The 20,405-nt window shown below is 39.1% G+C and overlaps 1 protein-coding gene across 3 annotated transcripts; it reads left to right on the forward strand.

The window, feature by feature from the left end:
* Window positions 1-1,268: 1,268 nt before the first annotated feature.
* Window positions 1,269-19,084, forward strand: LOC139951048 (uncharacterized). Of its 3 annotated transcripts, XM_071949865.1 has the most exons (14): window positions 1,336-1,404; window positions 3,358-3,429; window positions 3,958-3,989; window positions 7,963-8,108; window positions 9,680-9,782; window positions 10,737-10,845; window positions 11,559-11,609; window positions 12,557-12,607; window positions 13,528-13,578; window positions 14,687-14,854; window positions 16,196-16,234; window positions 17,036-17,086; window positions 17,689-17,735; window positions 18,932-19,084. In XM_071949865.1, the coding sequence occupies exons 3-13, from the start codon at window positions 3,969-3,971 to the stop codon at window positions 17,697-17,699; spliced, it is 801 nt and encodes a 266-aa protein (XP_071805966.1). In that variant the 5' UTR covers window positions 1,336-1,404; window positions 3,358-3,429; window positions 3,958-3,968; the 3' UTR covers window positions 17,700-17,735; window positions 18,932-19,084. The 3 variants fall into 3 exon arrangements, with proteins under 3 accessions (XP_071805964.1, XP_071805965.1, XP_071805966.1); XM_071949863.1 differs by lacking the exon at window positions 3,958-3,989 and having other exon boundaries at window positions 1,269-1,404; XM_071949864.1 differs by lacking the exons at window positions 3,958-3,989; window positions 12,557-12,607 and having other exon boundaries at window positions 1,269-1,404.
* The last annotated feature ends 1,321 nt before the right edge of the window (window positions 19,085-20,405 follow it).

The following is a 20,405-nucleotide window of genomic DNA, read 5'->3' on the forward strand; positions in this document are numbered from 1 at the left end:
GACTGAACTTAAGTAGTCGGAGTGTTTGTTGTGGGGTCCAAGCCAATGAGCAAGACGCATAACCATAATTGCTTTGTCCTTTTTCAGATGGGGCGAAAGGAATAGCCACGCTCTTATCAGAAATAGAAGGGCTTTGCCCCTGTTTTTCTGCTGGCATAGTTTGCAGCTGTATTTGCCACCCCAACTTGTATCACCAACCCCCCCCCCCCCCCACTGTAGAACTATAGAGCAATGAACCCACCCCCCCCCCCCAGCCCCAGTAAACTTATCTTTGTTTTAAAGGCAGTGGACTCTATTGGCAATTACTCAAAATAATTATTGGCATAAAAGCTTTCTTGGTGACGAGTAATGGGGAGAGGTTGATGGTATAGAACATTGTGAGAAACGGCTACCTCTGAAGTGCCATAGTTTTCAAGAAAGAAGTAATTTTCCTTGAATTTGATTTCGAGACGTCAGAATTAGAACTTGGTCTCAAAATCAACCATCTGAACGCACACAACTTCGTGTGACAAGGGTTATTTTTCTTTCATTATTATCTCGCAACTTAGATGACCGATTGAGCTCAAATTTTCACAGGTTTGTTATTTTATGCATATGTTGAGATACTCCAACTGTGAATGCTAGTCATTGACAATTACCAATAGTGTACACGCCTTTAACTCAAATCATTAAAAAATGTGTAAAGTGTACAGTCAATTTCCCCACATGGTTTACTTGAGGTTTTAAATCAAAGTAGAAAGCTTACCTTAAAATATTACTTGCTAAGGTGCTGTAGTTTTTTTTTAAAAACGAGTAAAACAATGTCCTGAAAATACATTTTACACTCAAAAATATGTTTCGTCTTATACTACAATTATTTTTGTGACTTTTTTTACTTATTTCTCAAAAACTACAGCACCCCAGCTAGTAGTATTTTAAGGTTAGTTTACACTATCACTATTTTTGTGTCCTACAAAAACTGCATCACGGAAATTTGTTTATTCTTTTCTCCTTTATAACAAAACAAAACCTTGCCTAACTATGATAAAACGTTCGTCTGTCATGATACTTTGTTGAAAGGAAAAAAACAATAAGTTATTGAGTAAATGACGTCAACATCGATACAGCTGCGGGGAATTCCCTTTATTTTTGCCACGAGTTTCGAAATCTGTACGTTTTGCTGGTACTGCGTACCAGTGACGTCAGTATTAGGCCCGCTGCCCCCCGCGCGCCCCATATGATAATGTCTGCGCGCATACTATTGCAAAGAACATTCTGGATGGGTTGTAGAGAAACAACGGAGCCGACGACGACGAAACCAAATTTTTGTTCTTTCCGATTTTCATTATAATCAAAGATATGGCATTCCATATAGACAACTCATCGAACTCCTCGATAATAAAAACAGTATTTTCAGCATACTTGGTAAGTGAATAAATTGTTAATTTATCAGGAATGTGTTATTTTAATCAGAAATGTGTGATGTTAAACATTTTTGTTGGGCTCCTCCTCCAGCACTCAGCAGTCCAGTCCACCCAACCAAAGATGGGCGAAGCGGTGAAGCAGAGCCTGATTGTTGATTACAATAATACAAATGGATTGGTAGACTTTATATTTCTTTATTTCCTTCGTTCCAATTCTTTCTTTTGCCAAAGGGTCATGTGGTCAAAAGGTGGAGAACTCTGAACTTTCTGTATCCTGCCACCACTTAGTATTAGTTAGACTGATAATGTCAAAACTCGGAAAAAAGGAGTACAGCTCCCCAGTTACTGGGTCTAGCCACCATTACTTCTTCAGATAATTTTTACCAAGTAAAAAGGAATATCTCCTTTATCATTTGATATTAAATTTTCGTATCAATCATGTCTTTCCTCATATAGGCCTATGTCATATATGTGTGTCATCATTGATAACAGGCCATTATTCACAATCAAAAACTAAATGATTTTTTTTATCATATCCAACAATTTTTTACAATGAAACTTGCACTTCATCGTGTGTTGAAACCTTAAAAGTTTTGGTCTTACGCTGCGAGAGATAGTCTGCCATTTACACTGTAAGTGGTGGACTATCTCTCGCAACGGTAAGACCAAAACTTACGTAAATTACAGTGGTAATGCATACACAGCATAGAGCAAGTTGGAGTGCGCACATTTAGTCCACCAGTGGTCGACCACAGACTAGCAACGCACATGCGCAGTGACGTACTCACCGGAACGACTCGTTGGTTAGACTTGATTCAAGTCCCATTCTCGTGTGAGAGGTCCCTAAGCATATACCCAAACTTACTATAACAACACGTAGCATACACAGTACAGTGCGCGCTCACCGTCAAAATGTGGTCCCGAGAATGGGACTTGACGATGTCGTTTCTTACTCTGCACGTTGTTATGGGAAAATCTCCCCAAATGGGGAGATGTACAAAACCAATGGGAGCGTGGAAGTGCTGCCCGCCGGTAAAATATTCATTATACTCTGTGACGTCACAGTAGAAGACGTTGTAATGCACGCGTCTATACGCGGCACGCACGTGGGGCGGGTAAACTCATTAGCAGGCAAGGGGGTGTCGGTGTCATAAGTCGTTTTATTGCACTTCCCAAAATTCAAATTTTAAGAAAAAAAACGACCCCAATGTATGTTACAACATATTACTTAAATTCAAATGAACATTTAGTGCTTTCTTTTTTATAATTAATTGGTTATTAAAAAAAAATATTTCAATCATCAACTAAGTACTTAACCCACAAATGACAAATGAACTAGTCTTCTTTTTGGGTGCGTTTGATTGGTCAAAGCGTATCACGTAACAATGTTACATATTCATAAGTGAATACATTTACATATCAGGCGACTGCGACATCGTCAAGTCCCTGTCCCGCATGCGGAACAGGTTTTGGAATGCAGAGCATCTCAAAACAGTAGTTTCCTGGGGATGGCACGGGATTGGGACTTGAGTCAAGTCTACTCGTTGGTAGTCTAGTCAACCTTCCACCTTTTCGCTAAAGTGTCACTGGTTCCCCTCTGCACTTAACACATGTTAAAATGGAACATGCTGTTGGGACCAGTGAAGAAACCATGGGCTCGAGGCTGGTTCCAAATGGCCGACCACAGTAGTCAACCAATGGTCGATCAGCCTGGGTTCGAGTCAAAATGGTCAACCTTTAGTTAACCATTGTGCACACTCGAACTTGCTCATAGATGTTTCCAACACTTTTATTGGTTGGTACTGTAACTACATGTACACCAATCGCTGAAGTGAATAGCAAATTGTTTGCGTAACTTTGTAAGGGTTCCGGCCACTCTTGGAATATTAGTTTTATAATATTATACAAATTAAATGTTCTTTTATACTCTAATAAGTTCCACTTTTAAATATAGGTGGTTGCAGGCATGATATTTTTTGTGTGCTTTCAACCAGCATCTGGCCAGGAGTTTATTGAAGGACCAAAGGTAAGTATTTAAAATCAAATCCATCGACCTTGAACTTAAAAAAAGGGTTCAGTGTTGTACTCGTAGCCACGGTGGGCGGTGCTGGGCGAGCCTGCCCAGGACTAACGAATTCCGCCTAGCACTCTGAGCAAAATACACTGTGCTACCCAGCGCAGATTTCCCCAGATGGCACTTCAATGGAAGAAAAAACACCCTTGTCACACAAAGTTTACGGCTTTCAGATGTTTTATTTCGGGACCTCAAAATCTAATTCTGAGGTCTCAAAATCAAATTCAAATATTTTAGTGGAAAATTAATTCTTTCTCGAAAACTACATTACTTCAGGAGGAGCCGTTTCTCACAATGTTTTATACTATCAGTAGCTCTCCATTGCTTGTTACCAAGTAAGTTTGTTATGCTTAAAAATATTATTTTGAGTTATTACCAATAGTGTCCAGTGCCTTTTAAAGACGACACAAAATCTAAACACAAGTTTGCTTTTTATATATACATATAACCTAAAAGAGTTTAATATTGATTTCAATTTAGCCAAAGTGTCAATGGCAACAATCAACGTTTTGGTAGGTATACATTAATTCAGTTCTTTGTTGCACTTTTTTAACTGCATCTGCTGTGGCATGTTGGTTCTTTGATTCATTAGTCTGATTTTATTACTACTTGTTTTAATTGCCCTGGTTTACCTTCCCTTTCCTATGAATAAACAAACTGAATTTTTGTTAAATCAATATTGTTTTTGGTTTTTTTCGTAACCCTAACACTTTGTGTAGTTGGATATTTCTGTGGCACCAATCCAACCCCTCCATCCTTTGGTTTAAAATCCTGATGTTATGTGGATGCTATGCCTGTGAATTGTGCTAAGCATGAGGTGTGTGGTAACATCATGTAATAATTATCTCTCTGTAAGCTGTGAAAAAACCAGGGCCCAATTTCATAAAGCCTGTAAGCACAAAAATGTACTTCAAGCATGAAATTTTTTCCTTGATAAAAACAAGATGACCAACCAAATTTTAATTTGTTGCATATATATTGCTTGTTACTGGCATTCAGCTGTTTGCTTATCCTGAAAAAAAACCACATCGAAATTTGGTTGTAATCCTGTTTTTATAAAAAGGACGAAATTTCATGTTAAGCAAATTTGTGTGCGATTGCGGGGTTTGCCCCCACAATGTCAAAACACCACACACATTTCCTACCTAAAAATCACCCCACAATCTAAGGGCAAGTTCGAACAGCGACCATTTATCAACCACTTGTCAATGTTCCATGGTAACTCAGCATTCATTACATCATGGGTTCGCCCCCACAATTTCAAAACACCCCACACATTTACTACCTAACAATCACCCCACAATTCATTACATCACGGGTTCATGGCAAAATCAACCAACGGTCGACTTTAGTCCCTCGCTTGAACTTGACCTTAAGACACACAACTGGTTCTCTTCAGAACCCACCACAACTTACAGAGAGATTATTACATAGTGTTACTACAAAACCTTAAACTAAACACTAAATTGTATTCCCAGTAAACCAGGTATCACTTAACATCTGACATAAAATCATTGTAGGTTTTAGAGGATGTACTTGTTTGGTAGTTAACATTGGATAACGTGCTTTTGAACTTTTGTTACAACGAATCATTAAAAGTATCATCACAAGTAGCACTTGAATTTTTTGTATATTGTCCACATTTCACATAAAGAGTAGACTTGTGGACAAGTTGTTTGGTTTGCCGAGGTGAGGAAGTTGAGTTGTGGTGGTGCTCTCGCGAGATCACTGCTCTCGCGTGAACTGCTGGTAACCGACTTCTACTCCCCTTTAAATGGGACCGTAGTCGTGAGCTCAGTAAATGGGACCGTAGTCGTGAGAGCAGTACTCTCGCGGGGCCAATAGTCTCGCGTGACAACCGCGGGAATCGCGGAGCACTATCACCGTGGCAGACCTTTAACGACTTTTCCACAAGTCTACATAAAGAGTGGTTGGAGCAATTTGTTAGAGCACACATCAAGCGCACTAAGTTTTTGCGTAGCAGACAATACATGCTGCAGTATCTTTTTTCTTTTTCAGCCCGCATCTGGAACTCTCTACCACTTAATCATAGATCTTATCTAATTTTGTAGCACAAAATTCAAATCTCTTCTTTAAACTTCTTATGACACAGGTTTCCAAGAACTAAATTGTTGTGTCTGTTTTCTTTTCTGATTTTGTTTTTTTACTGCGCCTTGAACACCCAGCAGGGTGTATATATGTGCGCATTACAAGACTTTATTATTTTATTACAATCCTGGTAATACCTCTTCTTGTAGGTTACATGGTTGAGGATACAGCATCTATCATAGTGGGCTGAAATTGTACATTAGTATCGTACACATCCTGTAGATTAACTGGTAGAGCTGCATGTGTAGTGTTTGATGGGTTCTCAATTCACTAGTGGTCATTCCGTTTCTCTAGATTTCACCTTAAAATGAAACTCTTGCAATTTCGAGTATACACATTATCCTGTACTTAGATGCCTCCCAGTTAGAGGCACCTTATGAGGGCAGAGGCACCAAGGCAATGATTAGGGGCATAGAGGCAATGGACAGGGGCAACAAGGCAATGACTAGTAGGGGTACCAGGGCAATGAGTATAGTAGGGGCACTAAGGTAATGGCTAGTAGAGGTACCAAGGCAATGAGTATAGTAGGGGCACCAAGGCAATGACTAGTAGGGGCACTAAGACAATGACTAGGTACAAAGGCAATGACTATAGATGGGGCACCAAGGCAATGACTAGTAGGGGTACCAGGGCAATGAGTATAGTAGAGGCACCAAGGCAATGACTAGTAGGGGTACCAGGGCAATGAGTATAGTAGGGGCACCAAGGCAATGGCTAGTAGAGGTACCAAGGCAATGAGTATAGTAGGGGCACCAAGGCAATGACTAGTAGGGGCACTAAGACAATGACTAGGTACAAAGGCAATGACTATAGATGGGGCACCAAGGCAATGACTAGAATGGGTACTAAGGCAATGACTAGGAGCCATGTAGGCAATGACTAGGGCTATGTAAGCAATGAACAGGGGCACCAAGGCAATGAATAGGGGCATGGAAGCAATAGCAGGGTCACCAAACCAATGACATGGAGTCAGTACTGTACATATAGGCAAGGGCACCAAAGCAACAACAAGGGGCATAGAGGCAATTTACCCTGCAGAACCAAGGCAATGACTAGGGACACCAAGGCAATGACAAGGGACACAAAGGCAATGACTAGGGACACAAAGGCATTTGAGGGCAGCCTTTAGTGTGGCGTTTCTGAAGTACAGCCTGCATATCGGCTACGTAGCCCTGTCTTAATACCAAATCGGCATTTGCAAAGCAAATTCTTATTATTATCATTAGAAATCGTAGACATCATGAAATAGTAGACAGGCCTTGAAATAACCATGGCATCAAAAGCAATTACTGTGGTGCCCTCTGCAAGCTTTCAATACAAAATTGCAATTTCAGCATAGAATTGCCCCTTACACATGTTAAACATAGGAAAATTGATGTGCCGTTCAAGAGCGGAGTAAATGTGTTTCCTTTTGGCGTGTGCTTATGTGAACTGCATCTTGATGTAGAAGCAATGAAAAACATTAAATGGTCATAACTCCTTATTGCAATGATGTACTGACTTGAAACTTAAGTCAAACATTGCTTCTTTCAAGTAGATTCATATGAAAAGATAAAACTCAAAGAATTAATCATCACAGGTTTCAGTTGAATGATCTAAAACACAAACAAAACATTTTCATAGACATAACTCCTTATTTCAATGATGAACTGACTTCAAACTATTGCTTTTTACATAAAGATTCATAAGAAAGCAATGAAAACCTTTTATGTTCATTACTTCATACTTGTCAATGTCCCCACCCCTTTGACCATCAGTTGATCAAATGATTGGTTTTCTGTCAGTCATTGGTTCTATCTGGTGATCAGCAGCTCACCATGGCAGCTTCGCTGTTTTAGTTAAGTTGTTGCGCTACCATCTTGCATTTTTTTGCTGTGCTGTTTCACTGGAATTATGACAAAATTGTAATTTGTTTTCACTGTCAGCACAGTGCATTTTACATTAAAAGGATTTGGGTACTTTTTGTAACACAAAACACAATGCCCACAAATTTACATTAAACTTACACCGTTTGAAGATAATGATAGTAGAAAGCATACCTGAAAATATTAGTTGCTGAGGTGCTGTATTTTTTGAGAAAGGAGTAAAACAATGTAATGAAAATATGTTTTTACATGCTAAAATCATTTTCGTCTCATGATCAATGAGACGAAAATTATTTTCATGACATTGATTTACTCATTTCTCAAAAACTACAGCACCTTAGCAAGTAATATTTTCAGGGAAGCTTTCTACTATCATTATCTTTAAACTGTGTAAGTTTGGTGTAAATCTGTGGACATTGTGTTTTTTGTCCTACAAAAAGTACATAGACCCTTTAAGTTCTTATATAATGTACTAAATATTATTGTTGTTCAATTGCATTTTTTTCTACAGGGAGAACCTTGTGTGCTAAACGAAGAAGGAGGAGGGCACCAAGGTCTAACTTATGTTCATTACTATAATGGAACTAATTTGAGCTGTGACCTCTGTCAGATAGGAGAAGTCTTAGTATCTAACTGTACGTCAACGTCACACACAGAGTAAGTGAAGTTAATAACGTTCTAAGTAGTTCTTATAAGAAGAAACTACAAATAAATAGTAAGCTTGCGGGTACAACCATGTGTAAATCTCTTTTGTGTGAGTGTTGGCTCTGATGAGAAGAGCCGGTGGGTCTCCACGATTTGAACGGTATAATCTGCTCGCTTTCGGTTTGGTTTCTCAGAGCCAACACTCGCACAACAAGATTTACTCATGGTTGTTCCCGCAAGTTTACTATTTTTATAGTTTCTTCTTATTTCTCCACACCATGCAAAGCTTCAAACAATACTTAGTGTTATATAACGCATTATATACCTCATGTATAGAATCCTCTAATCTGATTGGTTAAAAATGGAGTCGTGGAAATAGCTATGCCCCTTTTTCTATCAAGATGACGTCATAGTGTATGCCCGGGACATGGTCAATTGACTATGTCCGCCCTGAAAACAACGCAACTATGATATGTTTAATGTACGCTAGCGTTCCGTGTCATGGCGCGACCTTTCTTCGCAGACGACCTTTCATCGTAGAGTCAGAGTGTTGTTGATTAGAAAGAAATATTGACTGCTTAATAATCAGGGAACAGTTAAAATTATAGCCCCTCGCTGATGTTCATAGTCATGGTTTTGACATCAACTTGGGCCTATAATTTTAACTGTGCCCCTCCTAGCAGTCAATATTTCCATATTTTACTGTCATAATGCGCTTAACATTTTAGTGCCATGGTCGTTGGGCCAATAACATTCCTGTAATCGTTCTCAGCTCCCCGGGGAGAATTTTACTCCTAGAACTATTGAGGTTTCTTCCGCTAGAGACGATTAGTGGAACGAACCTGTTTTGCAGTTCTAGGTGTGGGGTGTATACAGCCTTGAGCTGCCGTGGTGCTCCAAAGTCTGCCCTCGCAGGTACCCATTTATACTCTTGGGTGAAGATAAGCAATTATAGTGAGGTGTCTTGCTCAAGGACACAAATGCCATGACGGGGAATTGACCCTAAACCCCGGTGACTTAACCACTATAACTTGACTTTGATGCTCTTAACCGCTCAGCTACATTTGATAATCTACTGTCTATCTAGGATGAAAAAAAATAGCGTTCCCTGCAGCATTGTACTTGATACTCGACCGAAAAGTTCTTGACTGGCCCATCCAGTCTGTCCCTGTTCTTTGTGGTTTATACGGTCAATCAAAAAATCTAGAGGACAAACACCTTTTCTTTATGAAGTCATGTTTTTTGTAGTGTAGACCACAGACGAATGTCTCAACCCACCAGGGCCCAATTTCATAGAGCTGCTAAGCAAACAAATTTGCTTAGCACGAAATTTCTTCCTTGATAAAAACAGGATTACCAACTAAATTTCCATTTGTTGCATATTGCTTGTTACTGGTATTCAGGTGTTGTTTGCTCCGCCTGAAAATTTTGTTGGTACTTCTGTTTATATCAAGGCACCAATTTCATGCTTAGCAAATTTTTGTGCTTAGCAGCTCTTGGAAATTGGGCCCAGTACTCAGCATGTTCCTGATTGGCAAAAAACTCATCATGAAATCAAAACCTTTGTTTAACTGATACTATAGATGTCGTCTGCTGACGCCTGATGAGGGTCAAATAATGCCACACCCAAACTTCTGTACATCTGGCTTCCCATGCAAGACCTGCCCTGGCCCCTCACTGACTGTGGTAAGTTGTTTCATACATCAGTGCCCATTTTCATAGAGCTGCTAAGCACAAAAATTTGCTTAGCATGAAATTTCTTCCTTGATAAAAACAGGATTACCAACAAAATTTCCACTTGATTTTCAGGATTTAAGCAAACAACAGCTGAATACGAGTAACAAGCAATATACAACAAATGGAAATTTGGTTGGTAATCCTGTTTTTATTGAGGAAGAAATTTCGTGCTAAGCAAATTTTTGTGCTTAGCAGCTCTATGAAATTGGACTCTGTAAAGCCTGGTTCATACTTCCTGCGAATGTGAAAGCAATATGATTGTTGACATCACATATTCACAACCGATGAATTAGTGTGCTCAACTTTGTGAAACATTTGCTGCGAAAACGGAGTTGTGATGTCGAATTCACGTCAAATTCGCTCAGCATTCGCAGGAAGTATGAACCGGCCTTACCTGAAGTTTCCTAGTTGAAAATAAACATTTCTTCCAATGAGCCATTTGCGAGTTTGTAACGAGCCATTTATGAGTTTTTAATGAGCCATTTTGCGAGTTAGATTTGAATACTGTCTGGTCAATGACTTGCTTAGTCACAATGTACCGCTCACATTTTAATTCTTCAGACAATAGAGAACGTTGCTGTGTCAAATGGTTCTGGGCATCCTTTGTATAGCAACCTCCAGATGAGCGAACCATTGTGCCATACACATCCATTCAGAATTGTGTATGGGTGTTCACTGTCTCTTGGGTAACTACGCAAAAGCTTACCCCTAATCATGTGACATAGCAACTGTCTCAATAGTCTGAGGAATTCAAATTTAAGTGGTATCATCCAACTACATGTCTTATTTCTTAAATGTGTCATTTTCTCTCATCCCCAAATTGCCAACCATGCCAACTGCACAAACTTGACAATTCTTCATGAAAATTAGCTGGCTTTGTTTTGTTTTTTTAAAATCTTCCAGAAAAATCCGTGTCATGGAAGTAGAGACACGGAATGCAAATGTGCTGTAGGGTATGACTCGGTCAACTTTGAAGCAGATGGGTGTCTCCCGCTACCTCAACGACCTGGAGGTATGACTAAAGTCGTAACATTTATTTTCCAAGGACAGTGGTACCTGTGACTCCTCTTTAAAGGATTTGGGTACCTTTTCAAAATGTCCATAGATTTACATTAAACTTACAGGGTTTGAAGATAATGATAGTGGAAAGCTTCCCTTCAAATATTACTTACTGGGGTGCTGTAGTTTTTTGAGAAATGAGTAAAACAATGTCATGAAAATACGTTTGTAAATGATTAAAATAATTTTCGTCTCATGAGACAAAAATTATGCATCAGTTTTTATTCCTACGCCTTCTACTCGGGTTTCCACCAGTATGTTTTAAAGCAGATTGCTCATGTAACTTTTGTTGATAAGCAGATTTCAGGAGGAGAATCCATCATGATAATCTCCCATCCAAAGCGGTGTAACCATAGTGAGGCTTGATGGACAATTAGTCTGGTACCTGTTTACTGAAAATTTAAATTGGTATTTGTGACATGTCTAATCCGCACATGTCTAATCCACACAGGGAACGTGACTTTTCAACATGTGAAAGATTGGTTTGCAAGTGTTCTTTTTTAGGCCTGATATTTCACAATCAAATCATAGTTATAACCGATTGTCCTGAAACCTTGAAAAGGTCCTCGGATACGTATGATATTGTTCCAGCATAAAGTTTTCCTGGTTAACTTAAGTTGACCATGGTTGGTAAAACACTCAGCGATTGTAATTTTTCTATTTCAGGGCCTACCAGTCCAACGCTAGAAGGGACCACAGATTCCCCTAATCAAACAGGTAAGTCTAGTTTTACTAGTTAAGTTGTTATTTTAGTTTTTATTCTTCTCGAAACAGATTTCTCCTTTCGAGAATACCTCAGACCATTAACTCAACCAATAAATGAACCTGTGTTTGTGCTTTTTTCATCACAACATTATGAGCATGTCCGCGCATTTATTTAACCGGCACGGTAGAGTTTGGGGGACTCTAGGTGGCAGCAAACTCACCAGGTAAATCCATTATTCTTGGAAATGTGAGCATGCTAAGGCCGTGTCCGAAACGGCGACTTCGTGGCTACAGCTACGGCTAAATCACACGCGTCTGCCTTTTCTTCAATATTGGCAGACATACTGATCTAGACATGAAGCTGTAACCGAATTGGCCATTTCTGACACAGCTTAAGAATTACGTTAACAATTGAAATTTACCTGGGCAGTCTGCTGCCACCTAGTGTTCAAAAGTCTCACCTTGAAAGATTAATCAAAGTATGAAGTGTTTTTACAACCACTACAAAAGTTCATTAAAGAAACATTGCTTCCTTGAATCAGTAAAGGCAGTGGACACTATTGGTAATTACTCAAAATAATTATCATTAAAAAACCTTTCTTGATTACAATAATGGGGAGAGGTTGATAGTATACAAATATTGACTGCTTCAAGTGCTATGGTTAAAACTATGACTCCTGAGGTGATCCTCGGAGCGCTCTATTTTCCCGAGGCGAAGCCGAGGCAAAATAGAACGCTCCGGGGATCACCGAGGGAGTCATAGTATTAACCATTGCACAAGTAAAAGCAGTCAATACTTGTTTTATGACACCCCAAACATTTCTTAATACTCCTATTAAGTTTACTAATAATATTTATATTTATAGTTACTCTTATTCTCCACGCATGCAAAGCTTCAAACACCATTTAAGTTGACCATAGTTGGTAAAACATTCAGCGATTGTAATTTTCCATTTCAGGGCCTACCAGTCCAACGCTAGAAGGGACCACAGATTCCCTTAATCAAACAGGTAAGTCTAGTTTTACTAGTTAAGTTGTTATTTCAGTTTTTATTCTTCTCGAAACAGATTTCTCCTTTCGAGAATACCTCAGACCATTAACTCAACCAATAAATGAACCTGTGTTTATGCTTTTTTCATCACAACATTATGAGCATGTCCGCGCATTTATTTAACCGGCACGGTAGAGTTTGGGGGACTCTAGGTGGCAGCAAACTCACCAGGTAAATCCATTATTCTTGGAAATGTGAGCATGCTAAGGCCGTGTCCGAAACGGCGACTTCGTGGCTACAGCTACGGCTAAATCACACGCGTCTGCCTTTTCTTCAATATTGGCAGACATACTGATCTAGACATGAAGCTGTAACCGAATTGGCCATTTCTGACACAGCTTAAGAATTACGTTAACAATTGAAATTTACCTGGGCAGTCTGCTGCCACCTAGTGTTCAAAAGTCTCACCTTGAAAGATTAATCAAAGTATGAATTGTTTTTACAACCACTACAAAAGTTCATTAAAGTTCATTAAAGAAACAGTAAAGGCAGTGGACACTATTGGTAATTACTCAAAATAATTATCATTATAAAACCTTTCTTGATTACGAGTAATGGGGAGAGGTTGATAGTATACAAATATTGACTGCTTCGAGTGCTATGGTTAAAAACTTTGACTCCCGAGGTGATCCTCGGAGCGTTTTTTTTTTCCCGAAGCGAAGCCGAGGCAAAATAGAACGCTCCAGGGATCACCGAGGGAGTCATAGTATTAACCATTGCACGAGTAAAAGCAGTCAATATTTGTTTTATGACACCCCAAACATTTCTAAATACTACTATTAAGTTTACTATTCATATTTATATTTATAGTTACTCTTAACACCATTTAAGTTGACCATGGTTGGTAAAACACTCAGCGATTGTAATTTTCTATTTCAGGGCCTACCAGTCCAACGCTAGAAGGGACCACAGATTCCCTTAATCAAACAGGTAAGTCTAGTTTTACTAGTTAAGTTGTTATTTCAGTTTTTATTCTTCTCGAAACAGATTTCTCCTTTCGAAAGTACCTCAGACCATTAACTCAACCAATAAATGAACCTGTGTTTGTCCTTTTTTCATCACAACATTATGTGCATGTCCGCGCATTTTATTTATTTATTTTTTTTTTCCTTTGTCTTTTATTGTTTATTTTATTTTATAATTTAGTGTAGGCTTTTGCTTTTAAAATTTATTTTAAATATATTTTCACAGTCGTTCATGGTGGTCTGTTTCTGTTTCCTATATTTTATTTTATTTAATCTTCAATGTATGCTTTAATTTTCTTTCCTAAGATGATTCTATTTTAATTGTTAACTTTGTACATATCAGATTGTTTTTATATAGGCTATATGAATATTACTAATTGTTTTTTATCCTTTCCTGTAATTGGCGGCTCATCCGCTGTTGGCTTGGTCAATAAAATATATATTTATTCAACCGGCACGGTAGAGTACGGGGGACTCTAGGTGGCAGCAAACTCACCAGGTAAATCCATTGATCTTGGAAATGTGAGCATGCTAAGGCTGTGTCCGAAACGACGACTTTGCGGCTACAGCTACTGCTAAATCACGCGCGTATGTATTTTCTTCAATATTGGCAGATATACTGATCTAGACGTGTAGCTGTAACTGAAGTTGCCATTTCTGACACAGCCTAAGAATTACGTAAACAATTGAAATTTAACCAGTCAGTCTGCTGCCACCTAGTGTTCGAAAGTCTCACCTTGAAAGATTAATCAATGAATTGTTTTAACAACCAGCACAAAAGTTCATTAAAGAAACATTGCTTCCTTGAATCATTAAAGAAACATTGCTGTCTTGAATAATTAAACCCCAAACTTCCCCTCAGTTTTGGAGGAAAATAAAAAAAAACTTGAATAATTATAGGCAAGCGGTTCACTATAGTAGCAGACCCCCACCTTCCCTCAGTTATGGAGGAAAATTATAAACCCTTGAAACATGAGGGGTAGCATGTTTGTACACTTTTAAGATACCTCAACGTTTATCATTTGCTGTGTGCCTCGCCTTTTTCAATTTGTATTCTTCAATTCAAATTGCAGGTGGCCGTACAACAGACAATGTGACTCCAAAAGTTATCCATGACTGGGATATGCCTTCAGTAATTATTATCTGCATACTCTCTGTCATTGTCATTGGCTGTGTCTTGGTCATTGTCTTTATGATACTTCTTTGGAAGAAAAATAATGGTCGCTTTCCATGGACAAAAGGTGAGTATCATCTCGGCCATGCGAGATGATCTCGCATGGCAACTTCACAATATTCTTATTTCTACTAAACAATATTCTCATAGCTACATAAAAAACTGAATGTGAAGAAGATTTCATCTCCAAATATTATCGACCGGGTACCCTGTAGTCTTGGTTCAAGATGTTCCTATTGTTTATATATTTAACGACATACTGGATGTAGACAGCACTACCACCCACAGACTATCACCAATAGAGGGCGCTTTCTCAACAGTGAATGAACTGTTATCACAGGAAGATATTAGGTGGCGGTTTTTTTCCCCAGTACAAGTGTGTGCAGATAATTACCCACGTTCGTCCTGGTAAAAAAAAAACGCCACGCACTGGGGTCGACCCAGGGGAGCTAAACGAACACACCCAATTATATCAAATTCTGTAGGCCTTATTTAGCCATTTGGGCATTCCCGTAAAAAGCACAAGGAGGTTTTAGGAACCTAGACTACTGGGTAAATGGTCTGACAAACTCTTAGTTGCCCGTAAAGATGTATGTTGTTCTGTATAAACAAAGATTGCTGCGCATTATTTGCCAAAACTGCTTCATGTGACATACAGCCAGCCTACTAACCCAATGACTGGTTCCATCTATAAAGAAACATATTCTAACGTTGTAATATTGTAAATTGAAAGTTGTAAATATGGACAGACAATCGGGATTTCAGAACTTTTACTAAAATACATAACTATTTGTATTTTTTCTCAGTCCACTGTCATTGCATATTTTGCATACATTTAAAGTATACACTGTGTACAAACGGCCAAGTTAATAATTAACCCTTGCAGAGTCGTGGCCGTTTGATGAAGGTTGCATGGCCACGACCCAGCCGGTTTTAAACTTTTGCATACATTTAAAGTATACACTTTGTACAAACGGCCAAGTTAATAATTAACCTGTGCAGGGTCGTGGCCGTTTGATAAAGGTTGCATGGCCACGACCCCGCCGGTTTTAAACGGCTGTTTAAGAACTCGTCACCACTCATTTATTCCCTTAGTAAGCATACCAAATGTATAAAAAAAACTATTTTTTTAATTATTATTGGTTTATTAAAAATCAAACTTACATTTACCAGCCAAAATGGCTGAATTGTGATTAAGTTACAATATAAAAACACATCCAAACATCAAAGAGTAAAAACCAGCAAATATACAATAAGAGATTATAAAAATAGAGAAGATTTGAACATAAAATTTTGTCAACTTTGTCAAAACTGTACTTATATTGTTCATAGAGAGTAAGCTTATATACTTGTAGTACAGTAGTAATTACTAGTTACCGTTGATGTACTTTATCGTCTCACATTCCAGAACACAAACCAGCACCAACTGAAGAACAACATGAACTAGGTAGGTATACTCACATTCAAATTAGGTGTTTTCAGTCTCAGTGGCATGTTGTTAGGGCATATATCCTGGGGTGTGTTTTGGCGTTTGTAACCAATAGCTATTTTGGTTGAATTGGTCATGACTACCGCTTGCAATGACCACTTTCACACGGGGGAGTTATTTGTTTAACATGTCAAATTTCAATGCCATTATTATTTCATGTCATTCAAATTCATGCATGACTAAACATTTATTGTACTGACCTGGTATTGTAATGTGACGTCATTGGATATTACTAAATTTTGCACTGGAAGAGTATCAAATACAATGGCATTTCGCCAATTTAGCGTGAAGTTAGAGACTTACAATTGTTTTTGTGTCACTTTCTTGAATGACTCTTGGAAAATAAGTGGATCACAAACCTGAATTGAACCCCTCTTACAGACACTGGACACCTTTAGTTATTGTCAAAGACCAGTCTTCTCACTTTGTGTATCTCAACATTATGCATAAAATAACAAACCTGTGAACATTTGAACTCAATTGGTCGTCGAAGTTGCGAGAGAATAATGGAAGAAAAAACACCCTTGTCACACAAGTTGTGTGCTTCTCAAAGCTGTGTTACTTCAGAGGGAGCTGTTTCTCACAATATTTTATACTATCAACAGCTCTCCATTGCTTGTTACCAAGTCAGTTTTTATGCTAGCAATTATTTTGAGTAATTACCAATAGTGTCCAGTGCCTTAATTTTCTGATTTCAGCAGTCAGTGTGACATCAGTATAAGTTGATTTTCCCCAATTTTACTTACATCTTTTCTGTAGAGGGAATCACGATTGAAACTACAGCCATGAATGTGCCCTCATCGGTTGATGGTAGGAACTCAATTTATTAATTTGATTTCTTTTATCGTGTGTTTATGTAAATTATACTCAAAAAATATATTAACTATTTTTATATCACGTCCTTATTACTGACATTGACCTAGGCACAAACGACATAAGGCACACACAGTAACAATGTACATCTTTGACCATGTCAACTCAATACAAAGCAATGTTTATTTCCACAATCAAAAAGTACAGTAAATTTGAAAATCATGGGCATATTATTAGGGTGGGAATCCAACATACGACCTTTACAATTCTAGAGCAGTGTCTTACCAACTAGACCAGTGTGATTGCCCGGTAGCTAGAAGCAGCTCGAATAATTTTTTTTAAAAGCTTGTTTAATTAATATTTTCTGTTATTGTGAATTAGTATAACTGTCTGATGATAGGACCAGGGGACCCTTAAACACAACTAGCATTGTGACCCGTATGCCTGAAAATACATGTGTAAGCAAGATGATGAAAAAATATAAGTTTTTCGGTATTAACACCCAGGATAAAAATCAGGCATTCAGATAGTTTCCCTTGATAATTTCCCAAAGTTTCATCCTATACTTTTTTGCATTTTGTTTTTATTATTCCTTGCAGATGTTGCATAAGAACCAAGTGTTACTACAGATTAACATCTAAAAAAGGTAATAGTTGATTAAAATTGATTCAATGAGTCATGCTCATATAGGAGTAGTTGTAACTCAAGAAATCTGTTTATGCTTCGAGAAGGATGGCATTCATACAGGGATGCAAGAGCAATTTAGTCGGGCTGGTCGGGGGCTCAGTCAGATGGGTCACACTAGGCAGGTCTATCAGCATGGTCGGGCCAGCTAGGTCGGACTGGTCAATTCAGTTTGGTCAGTCTGCCCAGTCAATCCTGGCAGGTCATTTAGGTTTGCCAGCCAAGTTAGTCCAAGCAGGACAGTCGGCTTGGTCGGCCTTTGCAGGCAGTCATCTGCCTGGTCAGCCGGGACAGGACAGTCCTGGCAGGTCATTTAGGTTTGCCAGCCAAGTTGGTCCAAGCAGGACAGTCAGCCTGGCCAGACTTGGCAGGACAGTCATCAGCCTGGTAAGTCAGGACAGGACAGTCCTGGCAGGTCATTTAGGTCAGCCAGCCAAGTTGGTCCAAGCAGGACAGTCAGCCTGGTCAGACTTGGCAGGACAGTCATCAGCCTGGTAAGTCAGGACAGGACAGTCCTGGCAGGTCATTTAGGTCAGCCAGCCAAGTTGGTCCAAGTAGGACAGTCAGCCTGGTCAGACTTGGCAGGACAGTCATCAGCTTGGTAAGTCAGGACAGGACAGTCCTGGCAGGTCATTTAGGTCAGCCAGCCAAGTTGGTCCAAGCAGGACAGTCGGCCTGGTCAGTCCGGACAGGGCAGTCAGCGCAGTCAGATATTTGACCATAAAAAGGGAAGTTGTGATGAGTAATGGTGAGCTGTTGTGAACAATGACTGTTCAGATGATAGTAAAACGCCAGAGTAGGGAAATAATGGTGAACAAGTTCAGATAAATAAGCGGGAGAGTAGGGAAATAATGGTGAACAAGTTCAGATAAATAAGCGGGAGTTTCACATGTTTAAAGACACTGGACACTATTGGTAATTGTCAAAGACCAGTGTTATGCTAATAATTGTTTTTGAGTAATTACCAGTAGTGTCCACTGCCTTTAAGCTTTGAAAGTTAATACAAGAATTTTAGAAATTGTATGAAACTTAACTGGGAGTCGATGCAATTTCGTTTGTACTGGTGTAATCTGGTGAGAACGAGGCAAGCAAGAATCGAGCATAGTTTTGTACACATTGAATTTTAGCAATTACCTTTAATCTTTTTTCTTCTTTCAGGACGGCAGGATCTTCTAAAGGAATATAAAGCAGAGGGGGGGTAAAAGAAGGTGAAATGAGCTGTATTATACGAAAGTCTACGATCCCGACCATATCTCCAAGGGCCCCTGTGGCTCCTTTTCATGATGGCTCTCATTGCACAGTTAACATCGAGCAGGGGGATGGGGTGGGGGGGAATATATATTTTCAGGGGGAAGTGGACAGGGACATTGGGAATGGGTGGCCCAAGCATTTTGGTCAGGACTGTAGTCTTTTGAAATGATCTACTCTGCTAAAGTGTTTGTAACAAGCCTTTAAATAAAAAGTTCTGTATTTTATATCATGGTTGATGAAATTGCGGCCTACCCGCTAGATTTAAAAAGTAAAATGAAAAATTCCTTGTACTTTTCTACCTTAAAGCATTAACACACTTTCATGTGTATATATACATCATTTTGATAACATCTAGGCAATGTCAATTTTTTTATTGAACATACTGTCACAAATAATATGCAGAAGCAATACTTTTGTTTCAAGGTATTGCAAATTTAGGGTATAATCAATAGACCATGTGAACCTTGTTTACAATAAGAGTGACCTTGTACATTCTGGCAGGCACTGTACTACACTGGTCCTATGAGAAAGTTGACATTTTGTGTCATAATTTCCATATCAAACCAAGAGTTATGAAAGCAATAGCTGGACAAGTTTTGAGATGTGCCCCCTTTAATCATATCAAAAGTTGATAATAATTAGACAGTGCAATCTCCGTAAAATATAAGATTTTAAATTTTCTTCCATTGAGCTGTGTACAAATCATGCCTGCAGGAAGTTCAGGCTCTGTGGCTCTTTTGTAAACATGTGATGTCACAGGTCACATCGTCTATACCTCACATCCGTTAATTAACACAGCTCAATGTAGGAAGAAACATATGAATAAATAGTAAAGTTGCGCGTACAACCATGTGTAAAATTTCTAATGAAGACGAGCAGAGTGTACCGTTTGAAACGTTCAAGACCACACCTGCTCTTCTCGAAGCCAACACTCGCACACAAGAGATTTACACACGGTTGTACCCGCAAGTTTACTAGGGGAATAAAAGGGTTGCGACGAGTTCTTTAATGGCCGTTTAAAACCGGCAGGGTCGTTGTCGTGTGATTGCCTTTATCGCACGGCAACGCTCCAAAGGCTTTTTCTACAGTATCAACCTCTACCCTCGCAGGTACCCATTTATACCCCTGGGTGATGAGAAGTAATTATATGGTGCGTTCGATTACCTTCCCTTTGTCGACCCTGCGGTGCTCATTCGAGTGAGCCCCTGACATGACAAGAGCTAACCAAACAATCACTTACCCTCTCATGTTGTTGCCATGCACCTCCGGCCAGCCCCAAGTGACTCAAGAAGGGCACTCTGGGGCTGACCTGGGTACCTGCTGCCAAAACATAGGATTCGAACTGCCTCTAGCTGCTGGGCAACCTCGGTAGTCTAGTTGG

This window comes from Asterias amurensis, chromosome 18 (assembly GCF_032118995.1).
Source record: "Asterias amurensis chromosome 18, ASM3211899v1".
In the NCBI taxonomy this organism is placed as follows: domain Eukaryota; kingdom Metazoa; phylum Echinodermata; class Asteroidea; order Forcipulatida; family Asteriidae; genus Asterias; species Asterias amurensis.

What these genes read in the sequence shown, in the direction of transcription:
- LOC139951048 (XM_071949863.1), top strand. Translation starts at nt 1,339, where the DNA reads ATGGCATTCCATATAGACAACTCATCGAACTCCTCGATAATAAAAACA. An exon ending in AGATTCCCCTAATCAAACAG is followed by an intron (nt 11,610 to 12,556) that starts GTAAGTCTAGTT and finishes TTTCCATTTCAG; the next exon opens with GGCCTACCAGTCCAACGCTA. An exon ending in AGATTCCCTTAATCAAACAG is followed by an intron (nt 13,579 to 14,686) that starts GTAAGTCTAGTT and finishes TTCAAATTGCAG; the next exon opens with GTGGCCGTACAACAGACAAT.